At 59.0% G+C, this 27,918-nt stretch overlaps 1 protein-coding gene across 1 annotated transcript; it reads right to left on the bottom strand.

The window, feature by feature from the left end:
- Positions 1-3,449: 3,449 nt before the first annotated feature.
- Positions 3,450-26,067, bottom strand: PRRX2 (paired related homeobox 2). The gene is made up of 4 exons (XM_086475734.1): positions 25,824-26,067; positions 4,506-4,690; positions 4,153-4,331; positions 3,450-3,585 (listed from the first exon to the last, which is right to left on the bottom strand). Exons 1-4 carry the CDS (start codon positions 26,065-26,067, stop codon positions 3,450-3,452), a joined length of 744 nt encoding a protein of 247 aa, XP_086331860.1.
- Positions 26,068-27,918: the final 1,851 nt, after the last annotated feature.

The raw sequence follows: 27,918 nt of genomic DNA, 5'->3' as shown, positions 1-27,918 counted from the left end.
TCTCTGCTGGGACCATGGATGAGTGCTTGTCCCAGGAGGGTGGGACATCTGTAGCAGATGCTCATCCCTGATGTCTGTGGAGCATCAATTAGTGTTTACAGGTTTCCACCCCCCATTTCCAATGCTGGATTTGACCCGATAACCTAGCAGCAAGGAGCTCTGCTGCCTCTCCTGGCTACATCCCATCTCAGCCCGTTCCCTTGCTGCTGGAGGGAAAGGTGGGTGCTGCTCCCAAGGCCGTGGGTGTGAATGGGGCCAGTGTTAACATGGGCTGCTGCTTTGTGGGGAATTTGTGAGCTGCCCAGGGTAGACTCTATAAGCTCTGCCACTCCCAGTGGTATTTTAAAGGGGGAAAGCAAACAGAGTCCTCTTCCCTGACACCCCCTCCTCAATAGCCCACACTCATTATCCCAGAATGAAATAAGGTGAATCTGGCAGGGCCCTGCAATTGGCTTTATGCAGGGACCTTCATTAGGCTGTTTTCTGTGCCCCTTGAGTTTCCACCCTCTCCAGGCATCAGCTTGGGGTTCCCCAAGCCAGAGGAAAGCCCAGCAGCTCTGCTGTAGCACCGTGGTCCCTCTGCCCTGTCCCAGGTCTGTGGGGCCTCAACATACTCCCCCCTTGCTCCTGCAGCTTTCCCAGGGCATGGGACATGTGGATCACATGCTGTTGGGGAGCCTGAGATGAAATCCAGGTCTCGGGGAGAAGCTGTGAGGTGCCACCATCACTCAAGATCATGGCTCTTGTCCCCTTGCCGAAGGCAGTCGGTCCCCTGACTGTGCTGCTTGTCCAGGGCAGGTGAGGAAATCCCAGTGGCAAACGAGGAAAGAGCCGTGTCCCCATCACGTGCACAGACACGTTTCTACTCAGTAAAATATTTATTCCTCCATTATTTCACAAGAGTTGTTTTTACAAAAACCTTACAAAAATTTCCAAAACACAGACATGCAGAAGAAAAAAAAAAATCCACCGTGGATCTTGTTACAAGTAATTGAAATGTACAAATAGAAAGGGCGAGAGGGAGCTTAGATTACAATAATCCCTCCGTCCTGCTACCCCTCCGTGGGTGCAATTTGTATCTCGTCTCGGTGAGGCTTCAGCGCTGACTGACAAGCTGCGATAAGCTGCCAAGAGCACGGCGAAGGAGGGGCCCTAAGATGAGGAGCGAATGTTTTCAAATATATATATACATATAGATATTTAGTGAAGAAATATTTATTCCCTGCTTTTTTTAGGTTTACAGAAACGGCATCTGCAAACTATTAAATGGGTTTATTTTCATTAATGCTCTCAAAGAGGCAGCGACATTTATATCCCTGTGGTTTCATCTTGTATAACTGAAAAAAGAGCCCTGTGCTTTCCATGGGAATAGGACCCCCCCGGCCCCCTCCTCCTGCCCCAAGTGATGTTTCTCATGGCTGATAATCTGATCCGCAGGGGATCCCTCTTCCCCCCTGGCCTGGCATGTCTTGGCTTTTGTAAGGTCCTTGTGCGGTGTCTTGCTGTGGTCTGGGGAGCGGTGTGCTCCCCTTCTGGCATGGCAAACGGGGGATGCCAGTCTGGAAGTAGGGATAGGGGGCACAGGGTGGGTATTTCGGGTGACTTTGCTCCCTGGGTGAGGTGGGCAGTGTTGGTCATGCTGTGCTTCTTCCCTGCCCACCGTGCTTGAGGAGGAGGAGGTGGTGGCTGTTCCCAACTGGGGGGGCTTCACTGGGTGGAGCAGAGAAAGCCAGGGCTGGGGGCAGGCTGGGGGGTGCTGGTTCACCCCCAGCCAGAGGAGATGTGCTCCTCTCCTGGTTCTCCCATCAGGCCTCCAGCTCGGGGTGCTGGGTGAGCACCCCCCTGGGGTGAAGCCGAGGGTCCTGGTGTCACAGTCACTGGGTACCACGTGCGGCTGCAGTGAGAGCCCCAGTGGGAAAGGGAGAGGATGCTTCTGGGAGCAGTGGGGACTTGAGTGGGCACACGTGTAGTTGGGATGCGCTTGGCCTTGGTGTCACGCACCGGAGGACGTTTATCTGGAGGAAGTACCTCAGCAACTGCTGTATTCATCCTCAGATCTCCTGCTATGGTCCCCAGCAGGGCTAAGCCCTTCTAGGCAAGCAGGGCTGGTGCCTTCTCTGTTCAGGCCACCCGTTCGAGGTGGTGGTGTCCCTGCACTTGGCTGGTGGCTCTTTGCAGTGCGTGAGGAAAGGGCGATCTGGTTTCCAAAGAGTTTTGTCCACAGGGTAAAACCACCATCACTCCGGCTCATCCCCCATCGCTGCAATATTGGCAGGGGAAGGTGGCGGGTGCGTCCCTCTGCAGCTGAAGGACTGGGGTGGTGTAAGCCTGCAGCAGGGCTGCTCACCCTGCGTCCATCCCCCTGCACATCCCACCTTGCAACTTCATTAGGCTGCACGGCAGGGTGGGACGAGGGGGAAAACCATTTCCTTTCTGCAAAACCAAAAAAGCCCACCCCCATGGAGTCACCAGCCCCAGACCCCCCCCCACATCTGCAGAGCTGCCGACGGGGAGGCTGTGCCTCCGGAAGGCAAAGCCTGCTTTGCCGTTGGCACGAAGTGCTGGGAGCCGCCTACTCAGCTGAAACCAAACAGCTTTTTCCAATTTTCTCTTTCCCTGGGATGGTTCAATGACCTGGGGCTCTGCGGAATTGCTGGCAAACCCACCGAGGCAGGGCAGCGGTGCCTGCTGGGGGACCAGCAATGCTCCCCCCAAGCTTGCAGGAGAGCTCACAGGCTCTGAGCGGGTCTGTCAAGATGCTCCAACCCTCCTTGCCCTTCTGGGAAGGGGCAAAGCCTGATGCCATCGACATAGGCAGCTCCTAAACGCAAGCAGCGCGGTACAGGGGATCAGCTGGGACCAGCCACAGTAGGGGCGAGCCGTCGGCTTCCCAAAAAGTCTTTCCCAAGCACCACAGCTGGGGATGCACAAAGAGGTGAACGCGCGGGTCAGCTTCGGCGCATGCGGTTGGGCACCGCGAGTCGCAGCCCGGCAGAAAGGGGGGCTCGTGATCCTCCCACCACTGCGTGCTGTCCCTGCGGGAGGAGAAGACCCAATAACTCTTTGGCTCTCTGGGCGAGATACCCAAATTGGTCAAATCCAATAGTCCAAGATCCTTCCATGTTTGGAAGCAAATTCTTGTTCCCTTGGCAAGTCTGTTTGTCCTCGAAGAGCGCGTGGGGGGTATGTGTGTGTATATATAGCCTTTATTATAAGGGTGTGCGGAAAAGCAAGTTTCTAACCAAGTTTGCTCCATATGTGGCTATAATTATGTGCCACTTCGGCCTGGGACTGACTCTACCTTCAAAAGGGAAGAGAAGAGGGGAGGAGAGGTGCTGAGACGTTGGATGAGTGGCATGTGGGTTGCGCGGGTGGCAGATTTGTCCTGGACCGGCACAGGAGCTCCACGCTGTATCCTGGATGAGGCCATGGGGTGGGCTTTGCCCTGGTCAGTTCACGGTCGGCACCTGGTTCTGATGGAGGCTGAACTCTTTGGCTTTGAGGCGCAGGCTGGCGATGCTGTTGGCCATGTTCACCCCTTGGGTGGGGGTCGCGGTCCCGCTGGAGCTGTAGGAGGGCACAGTGCTGCAGGGAGGGAGCAGGGGAGGAATGAGGCATGGCCCACGGAGGAGTCCCCGTGCCCTGCACAGTCTTGCCGGCTTCCCGGGCCAGACTGGCGGTTCCCTCTTAGACATCTCCCACAAGAGCAGTCAAGGCTTCAGCATTTTTATGTGGCTGGATGCATGTGGGAACCCCTCAAACTATGCGCCAGGAGGCCCTGCCTTGAGCTTTTGGATGAGATGGCTGGATGCGGAGAGCTGGGAACCAGAAGGGACCCATGCCACCTCCCGTGCCGAGATGTGGGAAGGGTCAGCACGAGGCCAAGCGAATCCCTCGCGAGGACCAGGGCCCCCGCTCCGGCCCCTAAAATGCAAGGAGGCAGGGAAGGCTTGCTCAGCAGCGGGCAGGGGATGCTCAGACGGGGCTGAAACGGATTCCCAAAGCAAAGCTGGACGAGCTCCTTTCGGCCCTGTGAAACTCCCCGTGTCCTCAGCAGCGGCACAGGGCTGCGCTCCTGCGGCGGTGGGGCAGTCCCTAGGCAGCCTGTCCCATGGCCACCTCCTCCCCAGCTCCTCCAGCACCTGCACCTACCTGTACGGGGAGGTGCTGGTCCAGGAGAGATACTCCGGGGTCAGCGCAGTGGGCCGTGGCGCCATGGGCTGCTCGATGGCTGCTTCTTGGCTGTAGGATTTGAGGAGTGATGCCGATCTGTTGGCCAGCATCGCCCTCTCGTTACGGCGAAACTTGGCTCTCCGGTTCTGAAACCAGACCTGTGCAGGAAGGGAAGGTGGTCAGTGAGGGCCGGGTGTGAGCAAGGATGTCCCAAGCACCCGTCCTACCAATCGCAGTCACGTACAGGATGAAAGGAGCGAGGGGACAGTCCCTGCTCCCGCCTGGGGACAAGGCAGAAGGTGTTGGTTTCTCCCACACAAACCTTTGCTCACCTGGACTCTCGCCTCGCTGAGGTTGACCCTTCTTGCCAGCTCCTCCCGCACGAAGGCGTCGGGGTAGTGCGTCCTCTCAAAGACCCTCTCCAGAGCCTGCAGCTGGCTGCTGTTAAAGGTGGTGCGGTTCCTCCTCTGCTTCTTCTTCCTCTTGGCCGCCCCGCGGCTCGGGCTCAGGCTCTCGCCTGGGGGGAAATCACAGAAGAGGCCACATGAGAGCCAGACCCGTGCAAGACCCCACAGACCCCACATGGGGACCCAGCCGGGCTCCAGCCCTCCTGGGGGTCTGCACTGCCCTGCTCCATACCAGCCGTGCTCCCTGCAGGCACCTGGGACTCTGCGGGGAGCGGCACACTTGCAACCCTGTGGTGTCCATGAGAATCAAAACCTGTTTCAGGAGCTGCTGGAGCTTAGGGTTAAGCCCAACATTTGCAAAGATCTGTGGTGGTTTTGCATCTGGCTAAAACCACCCAGACCTGATCTCGAATACCAGTATCACTGGGTTCTGGGGCAGGACTTGACCTCAGCTGCTGGGACTGCATCTCACAGCGCCCCCGCTGCAACGGGGACACTTCCACAGGGTGTCTTGGGCTTGGCTCTTGCTAAGGGTTTAAGTCAAGCTGTCATGGACAGCGATGGAAATTCAGCACCAAAACACCTCTGAGATGTGGGTCTCAGCTGCCACCTCGAGCACCCCCTGAAGCCCTGGCTGTGGCACATCCCCAAGGTGACGCAGGATGGCAGCCAAGCAGCTATCTGCTCATCCAACCCTGGTGTTCAGAGCTAGGAACAAACGCCACCACGTCTCGCAGAGCTCAGCCTCCGCAGTGTTTATTTCTGGCTTTGCTGGCTCATGGAAACATGAAGCTGAGGGTGTAGTTTGGTTTCTCAGTATTGATCCTGGGCTTTCAGCCAGGCTGAGATTAATCTCCTCTTTGTTACTAATATCATCAGGTTTAGGCAAGCTTATGAAGTCTTTTTTGTGAGATACCCAGTCAGCTGCCTGCAACGGCTTCATGGGGAACACGTCTCGCTGTCGTTCTTCCTTATGGAGGTACTGGTTAATTATTCTTACTGTTAATAAAGCATCTGGATCCAATCTGTACCTACTGGTGGGAAAGTATTTTGGAATTATTTGAAATGTTAATGGTTTTATGACATTCTGATTCATAGCAGGGTTATATTGGGGTTTTCTGCTCTATATCATTGCAGAGGCCATGATGGCAGGAATTACCACTCCCTGAATAAGCTCAAGAAATAAATACTTGCTAATAAGCTATCTTGATACTTATTAAATAGATGTGCAGTGTTTTCAGATGATACTTGAGCAAGTAACAAAATCTACTGGAAGGGATATTAACTCTCCTGCTTCAAGACACTACCAAGCTGTTGAGCAGGAGGAAAGTAAAGGTTCCAAAATCTTTAAGGCCAGAAATTCCTTCTTGGAGCTTAATTTTGAATAATTCAAGCCATGAATCCTCCACCAACAAGTTCTCCATCAAGTCGCTAAGGTCCCTTTGGACCTGACCATACCACTCTCAAAGGCTGTCCCATCCCAAGAGGAGCCATGAGGACCAGACAAACCCCAATATCTTCTAGCAGATTGTCCCTGGGACTAATTGCCTTCTGCCCAAAGCAGGGTCCAAACTTAGAGCTACTGCAGAGTTTCCTCACACCCTTCTCTGAAAACCATGCTGCTGGCTGATACCACCAAGAGTGTCCCAGTGCCAAACGCGAGCCATGCCAGGGGATGTGGCAGAGGAGAAAGGGTTAAATTTATTTCCATTGCTGGCAGTGGCCTCCTGGAAGAGCAGATGGCTTCTCTGGTGCTTTGCTATAACGAGGACCAGTGCCAGGGCCTGGGAGCGCTGGGTGTCTCCAACTCCCCAACACATTAAGGGATGAAGCGTTGGGCTGGGAGGGGGTGCAGGGGTGGGACCTGGGCACCACCACCAGGCCCATTCCCAATCTCGCAGGCACGTGTGGGGATGCTGCACCATTTTGACCATGATGGGGCCAAACTGCTGGGACTGTGAGGCGAGGAGAGCATCCCTGGATGGGAAGGGGAGGAAAAGGAGCTCCACCCATCTCCTTACTGCAGCCACCGGCATTTCTCTGGGTCTTTTCTTGTATCCTAGGTGCACTTGGACCTTGGTTGAACATCCGTTGGGCTGGAAACAGCCTGTGTTCTTTGGGACATGGCCTTCTTGGTTGGGTAAATACACGATGGACAGCATGGTGCCTGAAATACGTGCGGGTTTGAGGCCCTTTCCCGGGCCAGGAAATCGCAGGCTGCCCTTCACCGCCGTTCGTGTTTAAAGGCTCACAAATAAAATTCTCCAGATTCCCTCCAGCCCTTGTTCCTGCAGCTTCAAATGTTCTGCCAGTCTCTGCTTTCCAGTTGCCCCTTTTAGTTAAACTCCTTTTTTGGTCCTGTTTTCCTTCAGCGAGCTAACGAGCCGATGGATTAAAATACATGAAGTCCAGCCATGGTTGCCCCTGAGTTTTCGAGGAGCCTGGGACCAAAATGGGAACCATCAGGCTGGGAAGGAGCTATAGGATGTAACAGGGTGAGAGATGTTTCCTTGCGGGTTTATGACCACCCCGTAGGGCTTCTGGAGAAATTATAGACCAGGGCTTGGTTCAAAAAGTGCCATCACCAAGGGCACCCACTGCCCATCACCAAACCAGCAATGACTTCAACAGAACCCTAGTAAAATGTATAAATAAAATTTACAACCCCGCTTGGGTTTTGTCCCCGATTTAAAATCTGGCTATAGGACTTTTCCATAAGTGATAGCTTCTCTCACCCACTCTAATTTGGCTGAAAGCAAGGAGGAGGAGGAAAGGTTTCTTAAATTAACTCTCAAACCAGCACCACAGGATCTGGCCCCGTTTCTGGCTGGTTTCTATCTCCGCAAACCCGTGGAGGCAAGAGCTAAACAGCTGCGGGAGCCAGGCAGTGCTGAGCGATTCCCTCAGGGCTGGCAGGCATACTGGGATGGAGATTTAAGACTGGAGCTGGGTCAGGATGTGTCCAGGTGCTGGTGGTGCCTGGATGGTTGAAGGGCTGCACGCCCTTGGCTCTGTCTGGATTGGGCCATTTTATTCAGTTCTTATTGCTGGTTTTAATGGAGGGAGCTTCTCCTGCACCACAAAACCCTGTGGGATGCTCCAGGGAGCTTATTGGAGGATGCTGGTGGTCAGACCCCCTTCCCCACCTACTGACACCTCTTCTAAAACACGCTGCCACCCCAGTGTAGCTCAGAGCTCCCCGACTCCCCATGGAAACCTTTGCTTTCCAGCTCAACTCTCTGCTATGTTCATTTTCCATCTCCTCTCCATGCTGCAGGGAGGCAGCTCCACGCCTGGGGCGCCTGCCGCAGTCCCCTTCTCTGCTCAAGGATGCCTTGGTAACGGATCAACATCTTTTCCCCATTAGCTCAGGCATCGCAAGCTTGTGGGTCCACATAAATGCCACCCTAATTGCTGGCGGCGCGCATCTGACAGGTTCACAGCGTGCAAAGTCGGGCCGGATCGCTTCTATCAAAGATGCTTTAACAACCCCAAATCAGCTTTCCAAAAACGGGCACCACTAAGTGCTCTGTGGCATTGGTGAAGGAACAGGGAAGGGGATGGGTTGGGTCCCCTGAAGACCCCCTGCCATCTCACTGCCACCCGCCCGCGGGAATTGGATTTAACCAGGTTCACTGACACCTTGAGGGAGGAATCGGAAACTGGTTCCCTGCCCCGATGGGCTCCCAGGAATAAGAGTTTGTAATTGCACAAAGTTAAAAACCAGCTCCCCGCTGCCGTGCGCAGGGAGGTTACGGAGAAAGCCGAACCCTTGCCTTTGTCAGTTATAATTTGGGGGTTCTCTTGCAGAATGGCTGGAGGCATCGGCTTGATTGTCCAACCCCGAGGTCAGAGGGGACTCCTGAGCCATCCCCCCCCCCCACCTCCGCCTTCGGTCTATTTATCTTCCACTGATTACAATTTCCTCTAAAGGGAAGAAAAATGCAGGGGAAGGGGAAAACGGGAGGGGATAACGTTACCGAGTAACGAAAGATGACATGGGGGGGAGGATGGGGAGAGGGAGGCGCAGGGCTTTGCGCAGAGCAGGACGGGCCTGGTGTGCTTCACCAAAAAAGCCTTAAATTGCCCCAGTGTGTTAGGAAAGACACGAGTCTTTCCGCCCATGATGGGGATGAGTTTTGGCGTGCTGGATGCAGCCTGGGTGACCCCCAGCCTCCTCTCTGTGATGCCCAACCTCAGGCCACGCTGCCTGCCCGAGAGGCAGCACTCTGCCCTACGGATGCCATGGGGTGCTGGGAGTTACCCCAAAACCCTTCATCAGGCGGGAACACCGACACTGGCAAGCCTGGACCGTGCCATGGCGGTGAGCCTCCCTGCCGCCGGGAACTGGGGAGCAACTGGTCCTGCCCCGTTTGCAAAGCCAACGGCCCCAGTGCCACCGGGTCAGAGCTGCGCTGGTTCAGCTGAGCGCCAACCAAGCCCGCTATTCCGGCTCTTGCTTTTCCCCCCTGTGTTTCCCTTAGTTTTCCATAGGAAGGACTCGGCGGGTGTCAGCTGCCGAAGCCTGGGCGCTGGCCTTGCCAAGGGGGGCCCCCACGCTGGCAGGGCCCCCAGCCTCCCGCACAGCAGCCGCCGAGTGCTGTAAAGAGGTAATTTTCACTAGATTTCCACCGAGGCTTCGGCTTTGACTTACGACCTCCATTAGCGAGCGATAAACGCCCCCCGTGCAGCTGTGATCCAGACCTAACCAGCGTTTAGCATCCCAGCCGCTCGCACGCTGGAGCCCTGGGGAACGCGACGTCCCCAGGCAGGGATGCTCCGGCGGGGCAGCTCAACCCTCGGGGTGGCTTTTGGTGATGGGCACCATCGCCAACCACGCTCACTCTCCCGCCGCGGGGTGACTCCCCTCTGGGCAAGCGGTTTGGGGGGTTTCTTTGCAAAATGCTCATCCCAGAGCATGGTGTTCGCCCAGCACCATCCCCGCGACCCGGGATGGTGCCCTCGGCCAACTGCAAGCCTGTTTCTCCCCCAGATGATGCTGCAAAATCCACCACGTGCGCCGCCACACCCTGGGACAGGTTTGGGGCGCAAAGACCCCCCTTTTTCAGACACCATGCCAGGAGGCAGCGAGTTCAACCCTCTCCTGCAAAAAACCCAGGCTACATCTCCTCCAACGTGTTTCATTTTCCATTGCGCCGCAGACCCCGGAGCCCCGAACAGTTTTCTGCCGTTAAATTATTTCACGCGTTCCATTTATTTGCGAGCAGTTTGCCAAAGACCTTTTAAGCTTTAAATTTTTCAACCCCCCCCCCCCAGCCAAATGATCAAATCTGCCATAACATTTACTTCCCTTCTCTGCCTGGAATGGCATTTTTTTTCCCCCTTTTTTTCTTCTTGGGTATAATTTAAGGGTTGAAATAGCCTGGAGGGAATTAGCTGTAAATTCTTCCTAAGACAAATAAATTCAGCCCTCTAAGTTTCTACGTTTTTCAAACTGTTGAGAGACATTTTGGGTTTGTTTTACTTGAAATAATGATCGTGGCATATCTGACCCTCAGGCTGCGGCCGGCTCTAACCAAATAAATAGCTTTTATTAATTAAGGTTTATCCTTAACAAATAAAACCCCAATTTGATCTCGGCCGGCTGAATTAGCAAAAATAAACAACGGGTTCTCCGGGCACTTGATGTGGATTTAACAAATTAACGCTGGGCCTTCATCAGGGAAGCCGCAGGGTGGTGGAGGCCTTTTACAGCCAAGAAATCCTTTGGAAAAACAATGTCTTTCATTTCTCCCATGGTCTCTCTCGGTAAACATGTGGACTCCCTTCATCCCTTTATATACTCGAGGGAAGCGAGGAGAGCTCCGGCGATGACGTCCGCCACAGTTTCATGTGCAATTGTTTAACTTGTTCCTCTAAATCATGCGATGGAGAGGAAGCATTTCCCTTCGGATGGCAGTGAGCAGCGCTGGAGAAAAGCTCTCTGGTTTGGGAATTGCCCCCCCGTGGTGTCTGCCCACTCCAGCTCCTTTTTATCCCTGAGCCTGGGGCAATTCGGAGGTGCACAGGCAGCCAAGTGTGGCTGAATCCCCTTTCCAGAGGCTACTGCTGGCACTGCCCTGTCTTGGGACATGGCTGGGGACAGCCTGGGAGCCCTCAGGGTTTTTACCTGCCCACATTAGGGCTTTGCAGCGAGGAGGGCTGGCAGGAGGGATGCTCTACGGGCCAAAGGGGACCCTGGGGCTTGTCCACGCTTGCGGGCGCAGGTGGCACAGGGTTTGTCACGGAAGCGATGGTGGGAGCTGCCTACGATGCTACAGGTCTTTAATCTCCCCGAATCATCTTGGGAAGCCCGGGGGGCTGAGAAGCAGCTGGGAATTTGCCCCTCCATGTGTGCTGGGTTGCCCAGCTGCGGTGCCTTTCCTGCACCCACCAGTGAGCCCAGCCTGGTTGTATGGGGCCAAGTGGGGGCAAATCCATATCGGTGCAACTCTGTTTTCTGGATGGTTTCACCCCACTGCCCAGAGGAGAAGCCCCTTGGGGCCACCAACCCCTGCTCACTGGGTTCCAGCTCCAGCTTTGCTCAGCACCATGCTGCGAGGTCCAAACCCATCCCGGGAACAACCTGTGGGCACGGGGGGGAACGGGTTATTCCTGGGGAACTGGGGCTGCCAGCCCCTCCCCGGGCTCCCTGCTGCCAGGAGCAGGCTCCGACCTCCTTGTCCTGACCTACCTCCGCTCCCTGCTCCCCCTTCAGCATCGGGAAGACCCTGGGAATGCCGGAGGGTCTGGGGTGGGGGGATTGAAGCTGGGGGGGTCCAAATGTGCTGAGTCCGTAGGAAACTTTCTCAGCTCAAGTGGCGTACATGAAAAATTTAAGAGAGGGGCAAGTCTCAGCTACTGGAGAAACATTACAGCGAAATGTTTCCGAGGATGTTTCACCTCATTAATTGTGAAAAAACTGAAACGCTGACACGTTTTTACAGGCTGCCAGTTTTGCTGGGGGAAAAGTGTCTCTGTTAAAAAGGAGCAGCAAAAGCCTGGACCAAGAAAGAGGCCAAGGCTGTCCCGGGAGGGCCTTAGCCTGCGCTCACTGACAGGCAGCAGCAGACTGTTTTATGGTTATAGAGCTGACGCTGCACCAGCTAGAAACCACCCAACGCCGCACGGACACCCAGTTTTTGGGAGGATCCTGCCGGGTGGTGCTGCGGCCCCGGGGATGCTCCATGCGCAGCCTGCACCCCCTGAGCCCAGGAGGCTTTTCCCCTTTCACCCCCAGAAGCCGCAATCGCTGCTCGGAGGTGGTGCCGGGGACGGCGTGCGGTGTCTGAGTGCTCATCGCAGCGTGTCCAGCTGAAAGCCCGAGCGAGCCTGGAAGGTCCTGGAGGGCTGGCTGAACCAGCAGCATCCCTGCATCCCAGCGGGGATGTTTCCAACCTGTGCTCGTAACCTGATGGTGGCACCGAAGCCTTTTTCGGGCTCATCCCCATCTTTGGTGCATGTGGTGGGAACATGATGCTTAGCTAGGTTTCGGGACAAGAAGGAACCTGGAAAGGAGGAGCCCCATGTCACGGGACGCTGCCTCTCTTAGGGATGATCCCAGCCCAGCAGCAGCCACCAAATTTACTGGCGAGAGCCATGAGTGGATTCAAAGCCGGCTCTCCAGCAAGGGCGGCGGTGATTTATCTGCTGCAAAACCCAAGGGCGCAAGAGGGACAAGATCAGGTCACAGTGAGGAGGGGAGGAAGAGAGGACATGAAAGGGATGAAGGAAGAAGGAGATAAAAAGAGGGGAACCAGATGCTGGAGAAGGCAGGTGAGGACCCAGCTAGCTGTCGTATGCTGTGATTCAGAGAGGATGCCCTGAAAGTTGAAAGCTGGCGAAATCCATGGGGCTGTAGTTGTCTGCCACAGGTAAATCTGACATGCCCAGCGCTCCCCGAACACTTCACAGCCTTTCCCACCACACCAGAGGCTCCTGCCTCAGCCAGAGGCTCGTACACAGCCCAGCACGGTGCTCGCCCAGCTGGGGCAAGGCCCTGGGAATGGTGTTTTGGCACGACCAGCTCCTGCGTCAGCGGAAGTATTTAATGAATTAATTGCAGCCGCATTCCCCGAAAGAAGAGGCAGGGTTGGTGGGATGCTGTCAAGCCTCGGGAAGGGGCTGGGGAACATCTTTGGCCACAAAGCTCTGGTGGGAGAGGGCTGAGCAGCACAAGACATTCCCCCCACCCTCCCAGGTGGCTGGGGGAGATGGTGCCATCATCTGCCTTTTAACTGGGGTGGGAACTGCTTGCCTGGGGTCAGATCTTTGGAGAAAAGGACACGAACGGATCTCACTGACAGGCTTACAAGCTCCAGGATGCACCTCAGCACCCTGGCCCTGACGCTGCACCAGGATCCAGACCCCAGCACCACCCAGAGCACCATCCAGAGCCTGGCACCATCGGCATCCCCAGAAACAACTGCTCCAGAAATAGCCTTTAAAGCCGTGCGACGGTGTTGGCGCCCGGCGCGGGGCTCGGTGAAGATTCTTGCTGTGCTTTCCCAGCCGCCTGGCTCCCACACGCCCCGGGAACCGAGACTGGGGCCATTGTGCAGGGCCGCAGGGCTGAGACTCCCTGGCTGCACCCGCCGACGGGTGGCACCGGCCCAGGGCATCCAGCCTGGGACCTGAGGTGCCGAGCACATCCCTCGGTCTCGGTGATCTGCGAGCGAAAAAATTCCCTCCCAGGACCGTGCCCGTGCGGCGGGTGACCCCAGCCTGGCGAAGGGCTTTCAGGAGCTGCCAAGAGCATCCCGTGCACTCGGGGGGGGCTGCAACCGCAGCCCGACACAATGGGCTGTCCCGGCTCCAGCGCCGCCATCGCCTCCATTGTGTCAGGTCTCCACAGGGACAGAGCCGCAGAGGAGCCGAGCGGGGGATGTGCCAGGGTGCTGCTCCCCACTGGGTACCCCGATTTTCCCCCCACGGGATGGCAGAGCAAGGAGGAAAGCCTCCCAGGAATGGTCTGTCGTCTGCCTGAGTTTGCCAAGGATGGTGGCCCTGTGGAGGTCGCTGCCGGGCGCCTCGGTGGGATTTGTGTGGTCGGGGTCTGGCCAGGGTCTGGCATCTTCCCTGCTTGTGGCAGGCGAACATGCAGCTCAAGGGGGTTCACTCCCCTCTGCGGTCCCCCTTTGCCTAGATGGGCTTGGGGTCACACAGGGCCTCCAAAAACTTGGGGATGATGGTGCTGGTCTGGGATGCCCGCTGCAAATGCCAAAGAGAGAGAAGGGGAGACAGGAAAGATCCAAGGATGTGGTGCCACGGCTTCCAGCTTCGCCCAGGGATGCTCGGAGAGGCCGTGTCACACCAAAGGGCTCCCCGGCAGATGCTCGTGGCAGGAGCCACTCGGACGGGCGAGCCGAAGCCCTCACGGCACAGCCAAGCGCCTCGGGAAAAGGCACCGCGGCGGGTTTGAAGCGCCGAGACGGGCCAAGTACAGAGCAGCACCGACCGACGGGGGAGCAGGAATTTTAATTTTGTTCTCCCGCGAATCTGCCAGCCCCTGCGGTGGAGGCCCGGGGACCAACAAAAGGCGCTGGCTCTCCCCCAGCTGCCGGCGACTGGGAGCCTCCCCAGCGAGGAGGCATTCACTGGGGGGGGGGGGGGGGGGTTTGCTTTCATCTCCCAGCCAGGAGAGCGTCTTGGGGTGGGACGAGACCAGCACTCGGGCTGGCCTGCCCCTCGCACCGCTGTAGCACCCCGGGATGCCCCTGGGGATGAAGCCCCCCAGTACCCACCCGGGATACGGGCTCCCCGCTTTGCCAGCACCGGTTATGCCGTGCGTTGAAATAGCTGAGCGCGGAGAGGGGCAGCGCCGGTGATGGTTAACAGATGTGCGGACGGGCTTCTGCGGCGCGGGGAAATGGCCGGCCCGGGCCCCCGCTGCCAAAATGCTGGGGTTTGGGTCAGCCCCAGACACCACAGTGAGGGGCTCTGGGCAGAGGAGACAGCCACGGTGGCTCCCCGCAGCCATTGGTGAGCGGGATGCTGGGACGGATGATGCCAGGATGGATGATGCCGGGACAGACAGACCCCACTGTCCTACGTCGGGGCTGAGCACGGCCAATGCTGCTTCTCTCCCCGTCCTGAAAATATTTAGGCGCCATTTGGTGCATCCATGATGCAGCCACGGAGGTGCCAACATCCCTCACGCCTGACACAACAGGTTACACAGTTTCCCAGCAGGGCATGGGGCACGTGTAATTAATTAACGTTAATGAGACTTGTGTAAGCGCCGGCCCTGAGAGCAGCACCCGCCTGCGCCTGCAAAGCTCCGCCAAAACCTCGGCTTTAACTGCAAAGGGGGTTTCCCCAGGGGGCTGGGAAGGGAACGGGATGGCGGGTGTCTCGGACCATCACGGTGTCGAGAGCTTGCTGGGAACTTTTGCGTGGTGTTCAAGCAATAAAACTAATCAGCCAGGGCTGCATAGCAGGAGCGCTGCGTAGAGGGCTGGCTCCCAGCCACGGACCCCTGGCATAGCGATCCCAGCCTTCCTTTCCCCCCGCCCCTTGCCCCCCAAAAAAGGTGGTTTCTTGAAATTTAATAAGCAAAAGCCCGTAGCGAGCCAGCCCCAATGGCATCTGGCACTGAAACCCAACACCAGCCCACCAGGTTAAAGCACAGACCCCATTCCATCAGGGCCATTGCCAAGGGGGAGGGAAGAGGATGGGCAGGGACTGGGGGGGAACGGTGGGAACCCCCATGGTGTCCCCTCCCGCCGCCTCCTCCCACCGTCCTGGCTCCCCAGTTTTTGAGGCCAATTGGGCGTTTTTCACACCCAGGCCAAGATGCCACCAAGCGCCCATTTCGTCAGCGAGCGCTGGCACCTGCTGTGAGCCCGACCCACAGCTGCTGACCAGTGTCCCTGGACTGGGGACACCAGCATGCTTGGCCAGGGCATGGGATGGGCGCGAGCCCCCGGCCGGGACCCCATCCCACCACCGCTCCGAGGAGGACCCTGGTGGGTGCCTGCACGCACAGACAGCCCGGAAACCCTTGCCAGTGAGCAGCATCGCTGTCCTCCAGTCTGGTTTTCATTTGAGGTCGGTGGCCTCTCGCCAAATTTATTGTAAAACATTCATTTTAATAAGTGGCTCGTATCTTTTTTTTTTTTAAACCCAGCCCGGTTAACCGTTTCCAGGTTAAAGCAGAGCTGTGCGTGGCGGGGACGGTGGGGATGGCAGGGATGGTGGGGATGGCAGGGATGGTGGGGACAGTGGGGATAGGACAGCAGGCGGGTTGCTGGGGGCAGGTGCCAGCCGTGGGGAGGACACCAGTGACGCCAAGGCCCCCAAAACCCAGACAGGAGCAAAGTAGGGCACACGCTGGCACTGGTGGTTGGGGTCCAAGGGTGCAGGTCTCCAGGCACTCTCATACAAATCCCGTTAAAACTTAACCCCCGATGTGTAACAGGGTCGTGTTGAACATGCGAAGGGCTTCGCGAACTGGACGGTGCCTGGTAGTTTAGTTTTGACATTTGTTTTAGGTTTTATAAACCTCTAATACTAATAGAAACGCTTCAGTGTCTTTTAATTTAAATGAAAACAGTTATTTTTTTAATTTAAAAATTCCCCTGAGGTATTTACAACCCCCAAATTACAGCCATGTGGCCTGCCCAGCTGAGAAAGTGAAAACGGTGAGGAAGGAGCGTGGCGGCCGCCCCAGCCCAAGCCGAGCCCAGCGTGGCCCCAAGCAGCACCGAAACAGTGGCCATCCCCACGTCACCCATGTCCCCTCCACAGCACCCCATGGACGGGCTCTGCTTCGCACCTTTGCTGGGGACATGGGACCCCAGTTCTTGGGGCAACCAGCCCCCCCGAGCTGCTGGCCACAGCTGTCCCTGGCAGGATGGCATCCTTCTGTCTTTCTGCCTTCTTTCTGTCCTCCCTTTTTCATCCTTCCCTCTCCCCCCTCTCCCTTCCTTCCCTCCCTCCCTCTCCTCGCCCCACGTCAGGCTGCAGCGGGCAGAGGCAGGAGCAGCCTCACAGCACCGCTGGGTTTGGAGACAGGAGCTGCCCCTGCCCGTTGCCCCGTCCTGCGCCCTCCTCGGCCGCGCTGCTGCCGCACCAGGCTCTTTGCTCCCCAGCACCCGCCCAGCGCTGTGTGCGGGGTCCCCCGCGTGCTCCCCTGCAGCACCACTGCTACTCGCACCCCCTCACACCCCTGCAGCAATGCAACCCCCCCCCCCCCAAGCCATGCCCTGCATGTCCTGGGGTACAACACAATTCCCCTGCATGACTCGGGGTACACTGCCACACTCCCTCCTGCTGCTATGCCCTGTACAGCTTGGGGGGGTCAATGCAATCCCCACCCCACCCAAGCGACACACTGCATGACTTGTGGTACAACACCGTCCCCCTGCGCGACTCGGGGTGCGACGCAACCCACACACACACACACCCCCTGCAGCGCCCTGTACACCTTGGGGTGCAATGCAACACCTCCCCCAAACGCACCCACACCCACTGCGATGCCCTGCACAGCTCGAGCTGCAGCACAACACCCCCCCACCACCACCATCGCCCTGCACGACTTGGGGTGCAGCCCACAGCGCGGGGCGGCACAACCTGCTGCCCCAACCCCTCTGCTCCGGCTCCGTACCTGGGCTGCTCCCCGCAGCCCCCCAGGTTGGGCTCCCACGCCTGCGAGAAGCGCCCGGGCTCCGTCCCCTCCCCGGTGCCCCGCTCTCGCCAGCGCTGCCATGTGCTCCCCGCCGCTCCCCCGGCTCCCCTGCCATGTGCACTCCAGTTTCCTTGCGTGTGAAGCCTGCAGCCTCTCAGATTCAGTGGCTGGAAAGGATGGCGCCTCTCCACATCTGGTTCAATGCGCGAGCCTGGCGCCTGGCTTAGCCACAGTCTCCATTCAGAGACACACAGACTTTAATAGACTCATACAATTCTTCCTGATCTATCACTGCAGCCGCAGCTGAAAAGCTGCTTTATTATACGCACTCCAAAGGGGGATGAGGAGGGAAAGGGGAGGGGGCCAGCGGCTGGCGCTGCAGCTCTCTGAAGGCTCCCAGCCCGCCCAGAGTCCCCCCTGGGACCTGAGCTGCCCCCCACAAACACACCCCGGCCCTGCCCTGGCTCCTGGGGGGCTGTTCACACCCACCCACCCACCCCCCTCCCCCCCAAGTCCCGGGGGTGAAGGAGCGGTGCTGCGGCCTCGTTACGCCTCCTGCTCAATTAACGCCGGTGGCCCCCCCCGAGCTGCCGTTCGCACCCCGGCAGCGTGCATGGCCAGGCCAGTCCCCAGCAGAGCTGCAGGGGAGGGGGGTGGCAAAGCGGACCCCTTCTGTCCCCCTTAATGTCCCCAGAGGGGTGTCACTGCCCCTCCAAGCTGGGACAATTTCTGCCAACCCCCTCCACCACCAGCATCCCATTTACCTCCCAGCTCCCTCTAAGGGATCCACAGCCAGAGCTGCCCGTGGGCGAGGGGCTGCCCCACGGGCAGGCACCGGATGCCCTCCACACCCCCCCGCAATGCCCCCAGCAGGTCCCAGTGCTGGGACTGGTTTTCCCAGGGGATGCGCAGGGCAGGGCAGTGTCCGGCGAGGGATGCTGAGCATGGATGGGGCTTTCCGTTACACCGTGGGAAGGCTGGAAAGCATCGCCCACAGCCATGTGTCCCTCGGGTGAACGCAAACGTTGGGAACGCCTCAGGGGTGAGGGTGGGATTTTTTTTCTTTTAATTCTCAGATATTTGGGGGCACCCAGTGAAAAAACAACCCAGTTCTGCAGTGCCGGAGCAGCATTGGCCAACAAACGTTGGAAAACCACCTTGAGACCCCAAATCAGTCCTTCCTCCTCAAGAGGGCTTGCTTCCCCCATCCTCCCTGACCTGGCTTGGCATCACTGGCCCAGTGCAGGCACCAGGACCGGACAGGGGGTGGCTGCCTCTGCCCACCGCGCTTTCACCCTCTTCCCAGTTGCTTTTTCCAGCCAGGAAAAAAAAACTGATCTGCGATAACCCTGGTCTAAATCCTTGCCCGGTCCCAGCTCAGCCTGGCCACAACCCGCTGCCCCAGCATTATAAAGGATGCTCTGAGCCTGCTCCGTGGCTCAGGGTTCCCATCCTGGGAGGATAACTCCTTCCAGCTGCTGCTCATGCTGCGGGGAGGGGACGAGGTGCCAGCCTGGGGACACCAAGCCTCTGCCAGCCCCAAAGCACCCAGGTCCCATCCTGCTTCAAACCTCATCCCTTCAGCTCAACGATTTTACGGCTCTGGGGGGAGTAATTCCCTGTGGCTGGAGGAAATCAGATCCGAGAGAAGGGGTGATCAGCCCCACTCCCTGGGAGAGAGGAGGGTTTCTAACGAGGCAGCCTCAAAGCCCCAAATCATTTCATCAGCCTCCCAGCTACAGACACACGCCCAGGCTCTCTTAAAATGCTGATTCGTTGAAATTCGCCCATCTTGGCTGCACGGAGTCGAAATTTCATATTTTTCCTGTGAATCAGCCCCGTTCCCTGAAATAACAGCCCAAAAGGAGAGGGGAAATAGTCTTGCACTGAGCTGTTCCTGGTCAAGCTAGACATAACAGCCCAGGGGGGCACGGGCAAGGTGTCCTCTGCACCCCAGCACCCTCCCGGGCTGGGCATGGCTCTATCACGGGGTGTTTGAGCCGCTGCTGAGGCTTAAAGCACATCAGTAGGTGCTGCTGGAGCTGCCAAGGGAGTGGGGCAAAGCCCCACATCCCCACCACAGGCAGGACCCTCTTGCTGTCCCCTCTGGACCCTGTCGAGGGGTGGCTTTTGCAGCTCTGCCCCATGCTCCTGCACCCTTTCCTGGCTGGAAAGGGGGGTGGGAAGGAGCATCCCCTGCAGCAATGCCTGTGAAAACCCAGCTCACTGTGAGTGCCAAAGGGAGAAGAATCCCAGCAGCAAGAAGTGGGGGGGGGGAAGTGATTTTCCTGCTCTCCTGGCCCCGCCAAGGCTGCTGTGGCTCTCAGGGTCCCCCAGCAAGAGGTGACCCATCTCCCCAGACCGTGCTTTTAATTTTTTTTTTTCTCTTTTCCCTCTGGCAGCAGCTCCCCCGGTGCAGATGCGAGTGTGTGTGTGGACCCCGCAGAGCCCTGCAGAAAACGTGCTGGTATGTATTTCCCTGTGCCCCTGGGGAGGGATCGGAGCAAGCAGGGCTGCTTCCCGGGGCTGCAAAAGCCCCCACTCCAACCCAAAGCCCCCCGAGCTGGGGTGGGGGGAGCTTGGAGCCCAGGTGGGGGTGTTCAGCCCATTCAGGGACAGATTTTCCCCAAATTGGAGCCCAGGTGCCACCAGTCAGTAAGAGCCTGACTGCGCCCAAGGGCACAGAGCATCCTCCCGGCGCACAGGGAGGAGCGGGATGGTGTGAGCGGGTGTCACGGCAGGAGGAGCGGGACGGTGAGCCGGTGTCACCCTTCAGGGCTGGAAGGGACAGGGAAGCAGTGGTACCAGGGTGGGCCCCATGCCAGAACCCCCATGAGACCTGGGGTCTCCCAGCCATGACCTCCACTCCCGAGTCCCTCCCTGCCTGCGCCTGGCAGCGGTTTGTGCTGCTCTGTCTGGTTTTGGCAGGGCTGTGACCTAACTCAGCCTCTCGTCCTGCCCGCGCCACGGGAAAAACATCGCTCCCATCCCCTCTATGTTTTTTGGATGGGTGAGACCTGGGGAACAAGTTTCCCCTCGTCCATGGGACAGAGGACCACGTGAAGGACAGTGGGTCCTGCAGCAGCGACACTGGTGGGGTCTCCAGTTAGGGAGGTGGAAGCCTGGCTGCAGGGGTCACACTGCAGGCTGGGGCTGTCCCCTGTCCCCTGCGGCACCCCTGCAGAGTGGGTTTCTCCCCACAGCCCCTTTTTTTTTTTTCCCTGACTGGGATATGCTGGGCTCCCTGCAAGCGGCTGGAAACCGTCTGGGCGAGCTGGGACACGTCAGGCTCCCCATCCATCCCTCGCCTGTCGCCAGCCTCGCACTAAGCGCAAACAAATGTGGAGGGCTGGGAGGAGGGCTGGGGCGGGGAGCTCCCGCCTGGATTAATTGACGCTTACTCAATACGCGCGGACGGATGCTGCGCCGGGGAGCTGCCAGCATCGGGCACTGGGGAAGTGCTGGTCTTGGGCGCAAGGTCCTGCTGTGATGTCCCCTCCCTGAGGACCATCTGCCTCCAGCACCCCCATGGGCACCATCCCTGCGTGGAGAAAACCCCCTTGTCTTGGGGTCTGCAGCCCTCAAAGCCCTGCAGGCAGGGAGATATCCCCAAGTAGGCGCTGGGGACAGTGAAGGCGATGAAGGAGTCGCTGGAAGTCATGGCCGTGCAAGGACGGCTCCTGTCCCGGTGCCACCCATCCCGGCTGCGCTGGCCTTACAAGGACCGAAACGGCTGGCCTCCCTCCCTGCTTCGGATGTCACCATTCCAGGCTCTGCTGCGCAGGGACTGTCCCCACCAAGGGCCCTGCGGGAGGTCCGCCAGCCTGGGACGATGCCACAGACAGGGGCTCCTCTGCCCAGGCACCCTCAGCTCCTGCTGTTTTGGGGAGCAGCAGGGGACCATGGGTGCTGTAAATCCTGTGTCCCACCCTTGCTGCCCAACGGCGGGTCATGTCCCACCCCGGTGCATCCCAACCTCGTCCCCAAGCTGGGGCACACAGGTCCCTGAGCAGCTGGGACCTCTGCTGTCCCTCCCTTCGGGGAAGAAAAGCACAAGAGCCTTTCCTTAGAGAGCTGCAGCCATGTCCATCAGACACTTCTAAGCTTCTTCCTCCACCATACGGGCTGAGTTGGGGTCCCGACACTCCCGTCCCTCCCTGAGCAGTCACCCAGAAATCACGGAAAGCCTCCCAGCAGAGGGGCTTGGGAGATTTCCAGCGCTTTTGGGGCCGTGGAAAGCAGATGGGTGCTGGAGAAAGGGGTTTGGTGGGTCTGGGGTTATGGGGCAGAGGGACTTCGGCTGGCTCCCCATGCCTGCGTCCCAACCGCGCTGGCCCCAGGGGTCTGTGTTGCCCTGAGCCAGGCACAGGGGGTTGGCCAGGAGTTAATGACACTGATTTTAATTTCAGCCGAGCCACGTACGTGCATGGATGTCCCAGGGAAGGCAGATCCCCACAGGCAAATCCCAGCCCTTTTTCAGCAGCATTATGTTACAGGGCTGCCTCCTGTCCCCGCAGCTGGAGGGGCTGAGGTGTCCCCCACGCGGCAGGGACAAGAGGCATTTGGGAAAGCAGAGAAGCGCAGCTGAAATGTCTGCTGCGAGCCAGGACCAGCACCGCCCCTGGGCTGGGCCACCATGGGGACATCAGCCGGGATGGCTCTGCCTCTGAGAAGGTGCCCAAGCCCTGGGAACACCTCAGGGCTGCTTAGGGCAATCAGCCACCACTTGACCCCAAAAGCAAGCCCCTTCCCCTTTCCCACTGTGTAACCAGGTCTCTGCCCCTCCCTGCCTCGCTTCTCCCTTTTCAACTGCCCTGGTTTATGTAATTAAAACCAATTTGTTGTAACATCATCTTAATCTCCTCTGCCCCCTCGGGTGCAGCCTCTTCTCTCGCTTCATCACTGCTCTGCTCAGCATCTGCACAGCCCCAGCACAGGTTGGAGGGTCCCGGCTGCCCCAGCGGTGAGGAAGGGGCCTCAGGAGCTGTTCCCCAAATGGGATGCCCGGGGGCTACCACATCTCCCCATTCCATCGCTCATTCCCGCAGGCTGCAGCCAAATGGGCAACATGCGTCTGCCCCGTGCCGGGGGATTCCCTTGGAGCGGTCGCGGTCCTTCCTCCAAGCTCGGCCGCGACAAAAGTGGCTCTTTCTGAGTTTTCAGCCCCAAAGCGGCCGCCAGAGCCAGCGCCCGACTCCCTCTCCCATCCCCAGGCGGCACCAAAAGTAAGTTCATTGTTTGAAAAGCCATCAGTCAAGGCCTGCTGGCTAAAATTACCCTCCTGCTTTATCATCTTGAGAACATTAAGGGCTGTTGTTAACAGATGTTTCGCGTTACACATTATTTGTTAGTCTAATGAAAGGAGGTGAACAAGCTTTCAAGACCTCAGAAGTTGTGCGGAAGGTTTTCGAAGGGAGGCTGCCGCATTGCTCCAGGGGAGAATGAAGATGAAGATGAGGATGGGGATGGGGATGAGCCCTTGCCACCCTGTTGCTGTTTCCTCACTCTTGCCTGGCTTGTGGGATTTCTGCCTCTTAATTTTTGGGTGCCGTGAGAGCAACGTGTTTACTTGTTTTATTTATTTATACTCGTCCACCCATGAGGATGTGCTGGGTGCCCTCAGGGCCAGTTTGGGGCTGGGGTCAAAGCGGGGCTAAGCAGCCCCCTCGGCTGGAAAGGGAGGGATAGCTCTGGTCCTCGGTGCCAGCGGGAAGGGACATGCCAGCCCTGCAAGGGACTAATGGAGGGGCTGCTCCTGGAGAGTAGACGTGCCCATGGCCGCGGACAGGGGGCTACCCCCAACCACACTCCCCAGCTGGCAGGGCTGTGGGACCAGGGGTGGTAGGTGAGGGCAAGGAGAAGTTGAATCTCTCTCCGCAAAGAATAAAACCCTGCCCTGAGCTTCTCCGGCTCTGCCAGGCTCAGGAACAGAAGCCTCCTCCTGCTGTGACCACCTGGGGAAGGGGGAGAAGGTTTTGTTGAGGTCACAGTCTGCTGAGCACAGCCTGGGGCTGCCTAAATCACCCCCGCACCAGCTCTGCCAGCACAGCCCCCCAGACCATGGCAAGCCCTGCCCGGTGGAGGGGGTGCCAGCAGCTTTGCAGCAGGCTCGGGGCTGCTCTTCCTTCAACCCGCTGCTGCGATGACCCTGATAACGGCTTCCCGGCCGGAGTGCAGAGCCGCGTCCTGCAGAGAGACCCTCGGGTACTGGGATCCATTTGCACTGATAACAAACCCACGGCCACCGACCTGTGGGGATCCAAACTTGCAGCCGGCAGAAAAAAACCCACGGTGGTGAAGAGGAAGACGAGAGAAAGCGCTGAGAGGCTGTTTGACTTTAGGATGCCAATAAAAGATAACGTTACCAGTAAAAGTTCCTCTGCTGTCATCACGCTGATGCCAAAAGCATCGCAGATGTGTAGCAAAAGGCTGATGCTCGCAAAGGCAGGGCATTTGCCTGGTATTTCAAGTCTCTCCATCTTGATTTAGGAAATTGCTTCGGCAGCGGCAGTGGGTAACAGCTCTCACAAGTCAATGTTTGCAGGCAAACAGGTTTTCTTCTCCGTTTCCTTGTTCTCTTCTTGCTCGCTGCTCTCATCTCCCATTGCTCAGGTATTTCTCTCTCCGGGTGAGATCAGGGAGAGAAATGCTGCTACTCCTGGACGGGTGGTTGGAACATCCCAGATGTTGACGATGTCTTCATCCCTGCAACCTCACCGAAACAGGTGCTAATGGGAAAAATCCCCCGTGGTCCAGTGGTGCTGGGATGAGCGGCCCAAACCCCACAGGTCTTCTGCTCCAGAAGGAATGGGCTTTTAGGGTGAAAAATGGGCTTACGGGGATCAGCCAGCCCCCTTGCTTCTCTCTCTCTGGTATTTGCACCACTCCCAGTTACCACTGAGCCTCTCTGGGGTGCATTAGGAGCTCAGCAGGGTGGAAGTTTCTTTGCTGTTTTGCAAATAGCCCTGTGAGACGAGCCGGCTGCTGCAGGCTGGGCTGGGTTTTCAAAAGCTGCGCTGCCCGCACACGGCATCCTGTCCTCCGTACAGTCCCATCAGTGAGCAAAGACCCCCCGACAGTCCCAAAGGCAATGCAAGAAGTACAAACAAAACCCAAGGGAAGGGGAGGGAGGATGGAAAATAACACCAAAAATACCAGATACCATCCCAGAAAGCAGCGCCCAGCCTCACCCAGCCCTCAGCACCCCAGGCAGAGGCAGGTTGGGGGTTCGGGGGGATTTCTCCGTGGAGGAAGGAGGCTGCGCAGGGAGTGAGGTGTGGGCGAGAGAAAAATGCTTCAGACCTGCACGGAGCGTGGAGCTGTGGGAGCGGACAGAGGGAGCACCCTGCATGGAAGGAGGGGTTCCCACTGGGAGCCCCTCACCGTAGGTCTGGGCAGCCTCCGGGGTGGGCTAAGCCCCCTTCACCGGCTCAGCTTCCCCGGGTGGGCTCTGCGCTCCTGGCCAGACACAGCTCAGGCCCTTGGCAGGGCTGTCAGCACCCCAGGGCTGTGCTCCAGGGGCTGTAGGAGACAAGCCTGGGGCACCTAAGCCCAGCGGGGGGGCAGCTTTGGGGCATGCCGCCCCCAGGGTCCCCTCGGGGTGGGCACCCCACTGGCCGTGGGGAGGCGGCAGGGCTGCACCTCCATGCCATGCTCTGCCTCCCTTCTCCTTCTCCATCCTCGTCTCCCCAGGGGGGACACCGAGCTCCGCGGGGGGACTCTGGGAGCCACAGAGACTTGAGGAATCCTCCTCGCCATCGCACCCGGGTACCGGAGCCGGGATGCGCCGGGGCCGGCGGAGCGGCGCGGAGGGATGCGCGCAGCCCGGGGCGGGCGACAACTGCGGAGCACCCGGGCAGGCGGAGCTGTCCCGTTAAAAAAGCGCCTCCTGCCAGGACCGAGTGCCACGAAGCCGGGTCCCGGGTCGGTCCCCGTCCCCTCTCCCAGCCCCGGCTCTGTCCCCGCCGGCCGCCGCTGCCGGTGCTACCGGCCCGGAGACGCGCTGCGGCGGGAGCCGGGAGAGGGACCCGCTGCTTCCCAGTCCCCACCGGCCCCACCGGGGCGCCTCCACTCCCCGGGCCCGGAAACCGAGGCGGGGAACCCCGGGGGAAGGGGGGGGGACCCCGCAGGCCGCGCAGCCCCGGGACGCACCGGCTGTCCGAGACCGTCCCGTACGAGGCACCGCCGGTGGCGGCGGGGAGTCAGCCGGTTCCTCCCCTCGGTGCGGTGGCCCCGGGCCCCCCCCTTCGGTGCGGTGTCCCTCTCCGCTAGTGTGGTGCCCCTGAGCCCCCTCTCCCCCGGTGCGGGGTCCCTGTTCCCCGGTACGATGTCTCTGTCCTCCGGTGCGGGGTCCCTCTGCCCCCACCGTCGGGGTGTCGGCACCCCCGCAGCTCACCCCGACGGGGTCACCCCTCGCCTCCAACCGTCCCTCCGGTCCCCCCTACCCCGCCGCGGGGGGACACCGACCCCCTTTGTCCGCCGAGCCCAGCGCTGCGCACCGGCCGCCGGCTCCGCAGCCCGGCCCGGGGCAGGGCGGGGAGGGAACGACGGCGGCACCCCATCCCCAAAAGCTGCCCCAAATCGGGGGGGACCGATCCCGGGGCGGCGGGACTCACCGTCCTGGGGCGCTGCCTCGCTGCCGCTGCTGCCTCCCGACGGCTCCGGCACGGCCTTGCCGCCACCGGCGGGCGGGGGACCGGCCGGGGGGGTCCCGTTCATACCGGCCGCCACCTCCTCCAGGTCGAGGAGGTGGCTCACGCTGAAGTTTTTCCGGCTTTGAGGATTTTCGGGCGGCTCCGGGCCGCGCACGGCGCTGGGGGCGAACGGCTTGTCCATGGCGAAGGCTGGCGCCGAGTCCATGGCTCCCACCCCCAGCCCGCAGCCCACCCCGAGGTGCCAGGCCGCTGCCCGGCCCCCTTCCCCTTCCCCACCCCCCCCCACCCCCCCCCCCCAAAAAAAAAAAAAAAAAAAAGGAGAAAAAACTATAATAATAATTTTTTTTAAAAATGAGGGGAAAAAAAAAAAAAATCACGGCTGCCCTGTGAGTCCGGCTCCCTCCCCAGCCCCTGTTCCGCCTTGTGCTGACGTCTGGGGAAAAAACCACGCTCCCAGCCCAAACTTTCTTCCCCTGCTCTTTGCTCTGGAGCTGTTCAAACAAACGCCCCTGCTCCGAGCCGAGCGGGGCGGCCCCTCGCCCCCCCACCCCGGCACGGCGACCTGCCCCCCTGCCAGGGGCCGAGCACCGCCGGCAGCCAAGCCGCGGAAAAAGGGGGGGACACCTCGCTTTTCCCCCCCCTCTTACCCCATCCACATCATCCCACCCCCCTCCCCAACCCCTGCTTTAAGTGCTTCTATCAACAAGTGTAAGTGGCTGCGCTCCGTGGGGAGGGGAGTGGGCGGGTGGGGGGTGGGGGGAGAGGGGCCGGGTTTCCCCAGCCCCAAATGAGGCTGGAGGGAGAGGTGACCCGCAGGTTAGCGGGGGACACGGCCCCCCTCCACCTCCAGCCCTCCCGCCCCGCCCTGGTCCCCATCAACCCCGGAGCAAGGTCACCTCTCCTGGGAAAAGCCTGGCTCTCTCGTCTTAATGAGATAATTACGTCCTGCACCACAGTTAAAAACTCATAGGCTGCTTCCCTTGGGGTTAGAAAGAAACCTCCCTAATGAAAACCAGCCACCGGGAGAGGAAAAAGGAGTTTTTCCTCTTTAAAAATTATATGTATATATTTTTATATATATATATATATATATATATATATATATATATATATATATACGGAGGAAGCGGTGGGAGGGAGGGGGGCAGACCCAGCGGCCAGGGCTGGTTGCTGGTGTCCAGCGAGGGCTGGGCAGCGATGGAAGAGGTGAACGAGTGTGATTCCTTCCCCTTGATCCCAGCGGGGTCCCCTGCCCACCGCTGCGGGCCCACATGGACGGGGCTTGGGCGCGACACCGGGTTCGACGCGACATCTCCGAGCCGAGATCGGCCGCCGCAGCCCAGCTCGGAGTTCACAAACATCCCTGCTCCGGCCCAGCCAAGGGAGGCAAACCCCTGGCTGAGTTATTTTAACATTTGTCGAAAGCTTTTCTTGCGCTCCCTTCCCCTTCAAGTCGGAGGCGTGCAAGATTTTCAAGCCAGCCAGTGCTGCCAAATCTGATCTTCCTGACGGGGAAGCAGCTTCCCAGAGCTCTCCAGCTTGGAAGGGGTGTAGCTGAAGGCAGATTTTGGCTCTCTCTGACTCCGCGGGGGGCTCCTCAAGTGTGCAAACAAGCCAACCTCCCTTCCCCCCTCCTTTTTTTTTTTTTTGGGGGGGGGGGGGGGTTGTCCATTTATTGGCTCTATTGGCCCAATTTATTGGCCCTAGAGGCACTTTGGGAGTCAGCTCTGGCGCCTGGTCCTGCCCCCCTTGGCCATGTAAATCATGGGCTGGTGTCACACCGCTTTCTGCTCCCGCTTCCCTGGGGACTGCTCCCCATGGGTGGGTGTTTCACCTCTGCTCAGCACCCAGCTGGATGGGTCCCCAGAGGTACAGGGTGCCAGGGCAGTGCCGTGCGCTGCACTTACGCACTCAATGCGTGTATTAGAATATAGGCTGCATATATTGCCATCAGCCCTCCCAGCTGCCCCGTGCTCTCGAGGAGGAGACGCCTGCATCACCCCTGGGACTACCAGGCCCTGGGGGACCCCGCACAGCCCCGTGTCACCCCTCCTCA

Source organism: Leptosomus discolor, chromosome 19 (genome assembly GCF_034619465.1).
Source record: "Leptosomus discolor isolate bLepDis1 chromosome 19, bLepDis1.hap2, whole genome shotgun sequence".
NCBI classification, from domain to species: domain Eukaryota; kingdom Metazoa; phylum Chordata; class Aves; order Leptosomiformes; family Leptosomidae; genus Leptosomus; species Leptosomus discolor.
The sequence above is the reverse complement of the archived record's forward strand: the minus strand, read 5'-3'. Positions and strand labels throughout refer to the sequence as shown.

What these genes read in the sequence shown, in the direction of transcription:
- PRRX2 (XM_086475734.1), bottom strand. Translation starts at nt 26,067, where the DNA reads ATGGACTCGGCGCCAGCCTTCGCCATGGACAAGCCGTTCGCCCCCAGC. An exon ending in CGAGGCAGCGCCCCAGGACG is followed by an intron (nt 4,691 to 25,823) that starts GTGAGTCCCGCC and finishes ATTTCCCCCCAG; the next exon opens with GCGAGAGCCTGAGCCCGAGC. An exon ending in ACCAGCACCTCCCCGTACAG is followed by an intron (nt 3,586 to 4,152) that starts GTAGGTGCAGGT and finishes CCCTCCCTGCAG; the next exon opens with CACTGTGCCCTCCTACAGCT.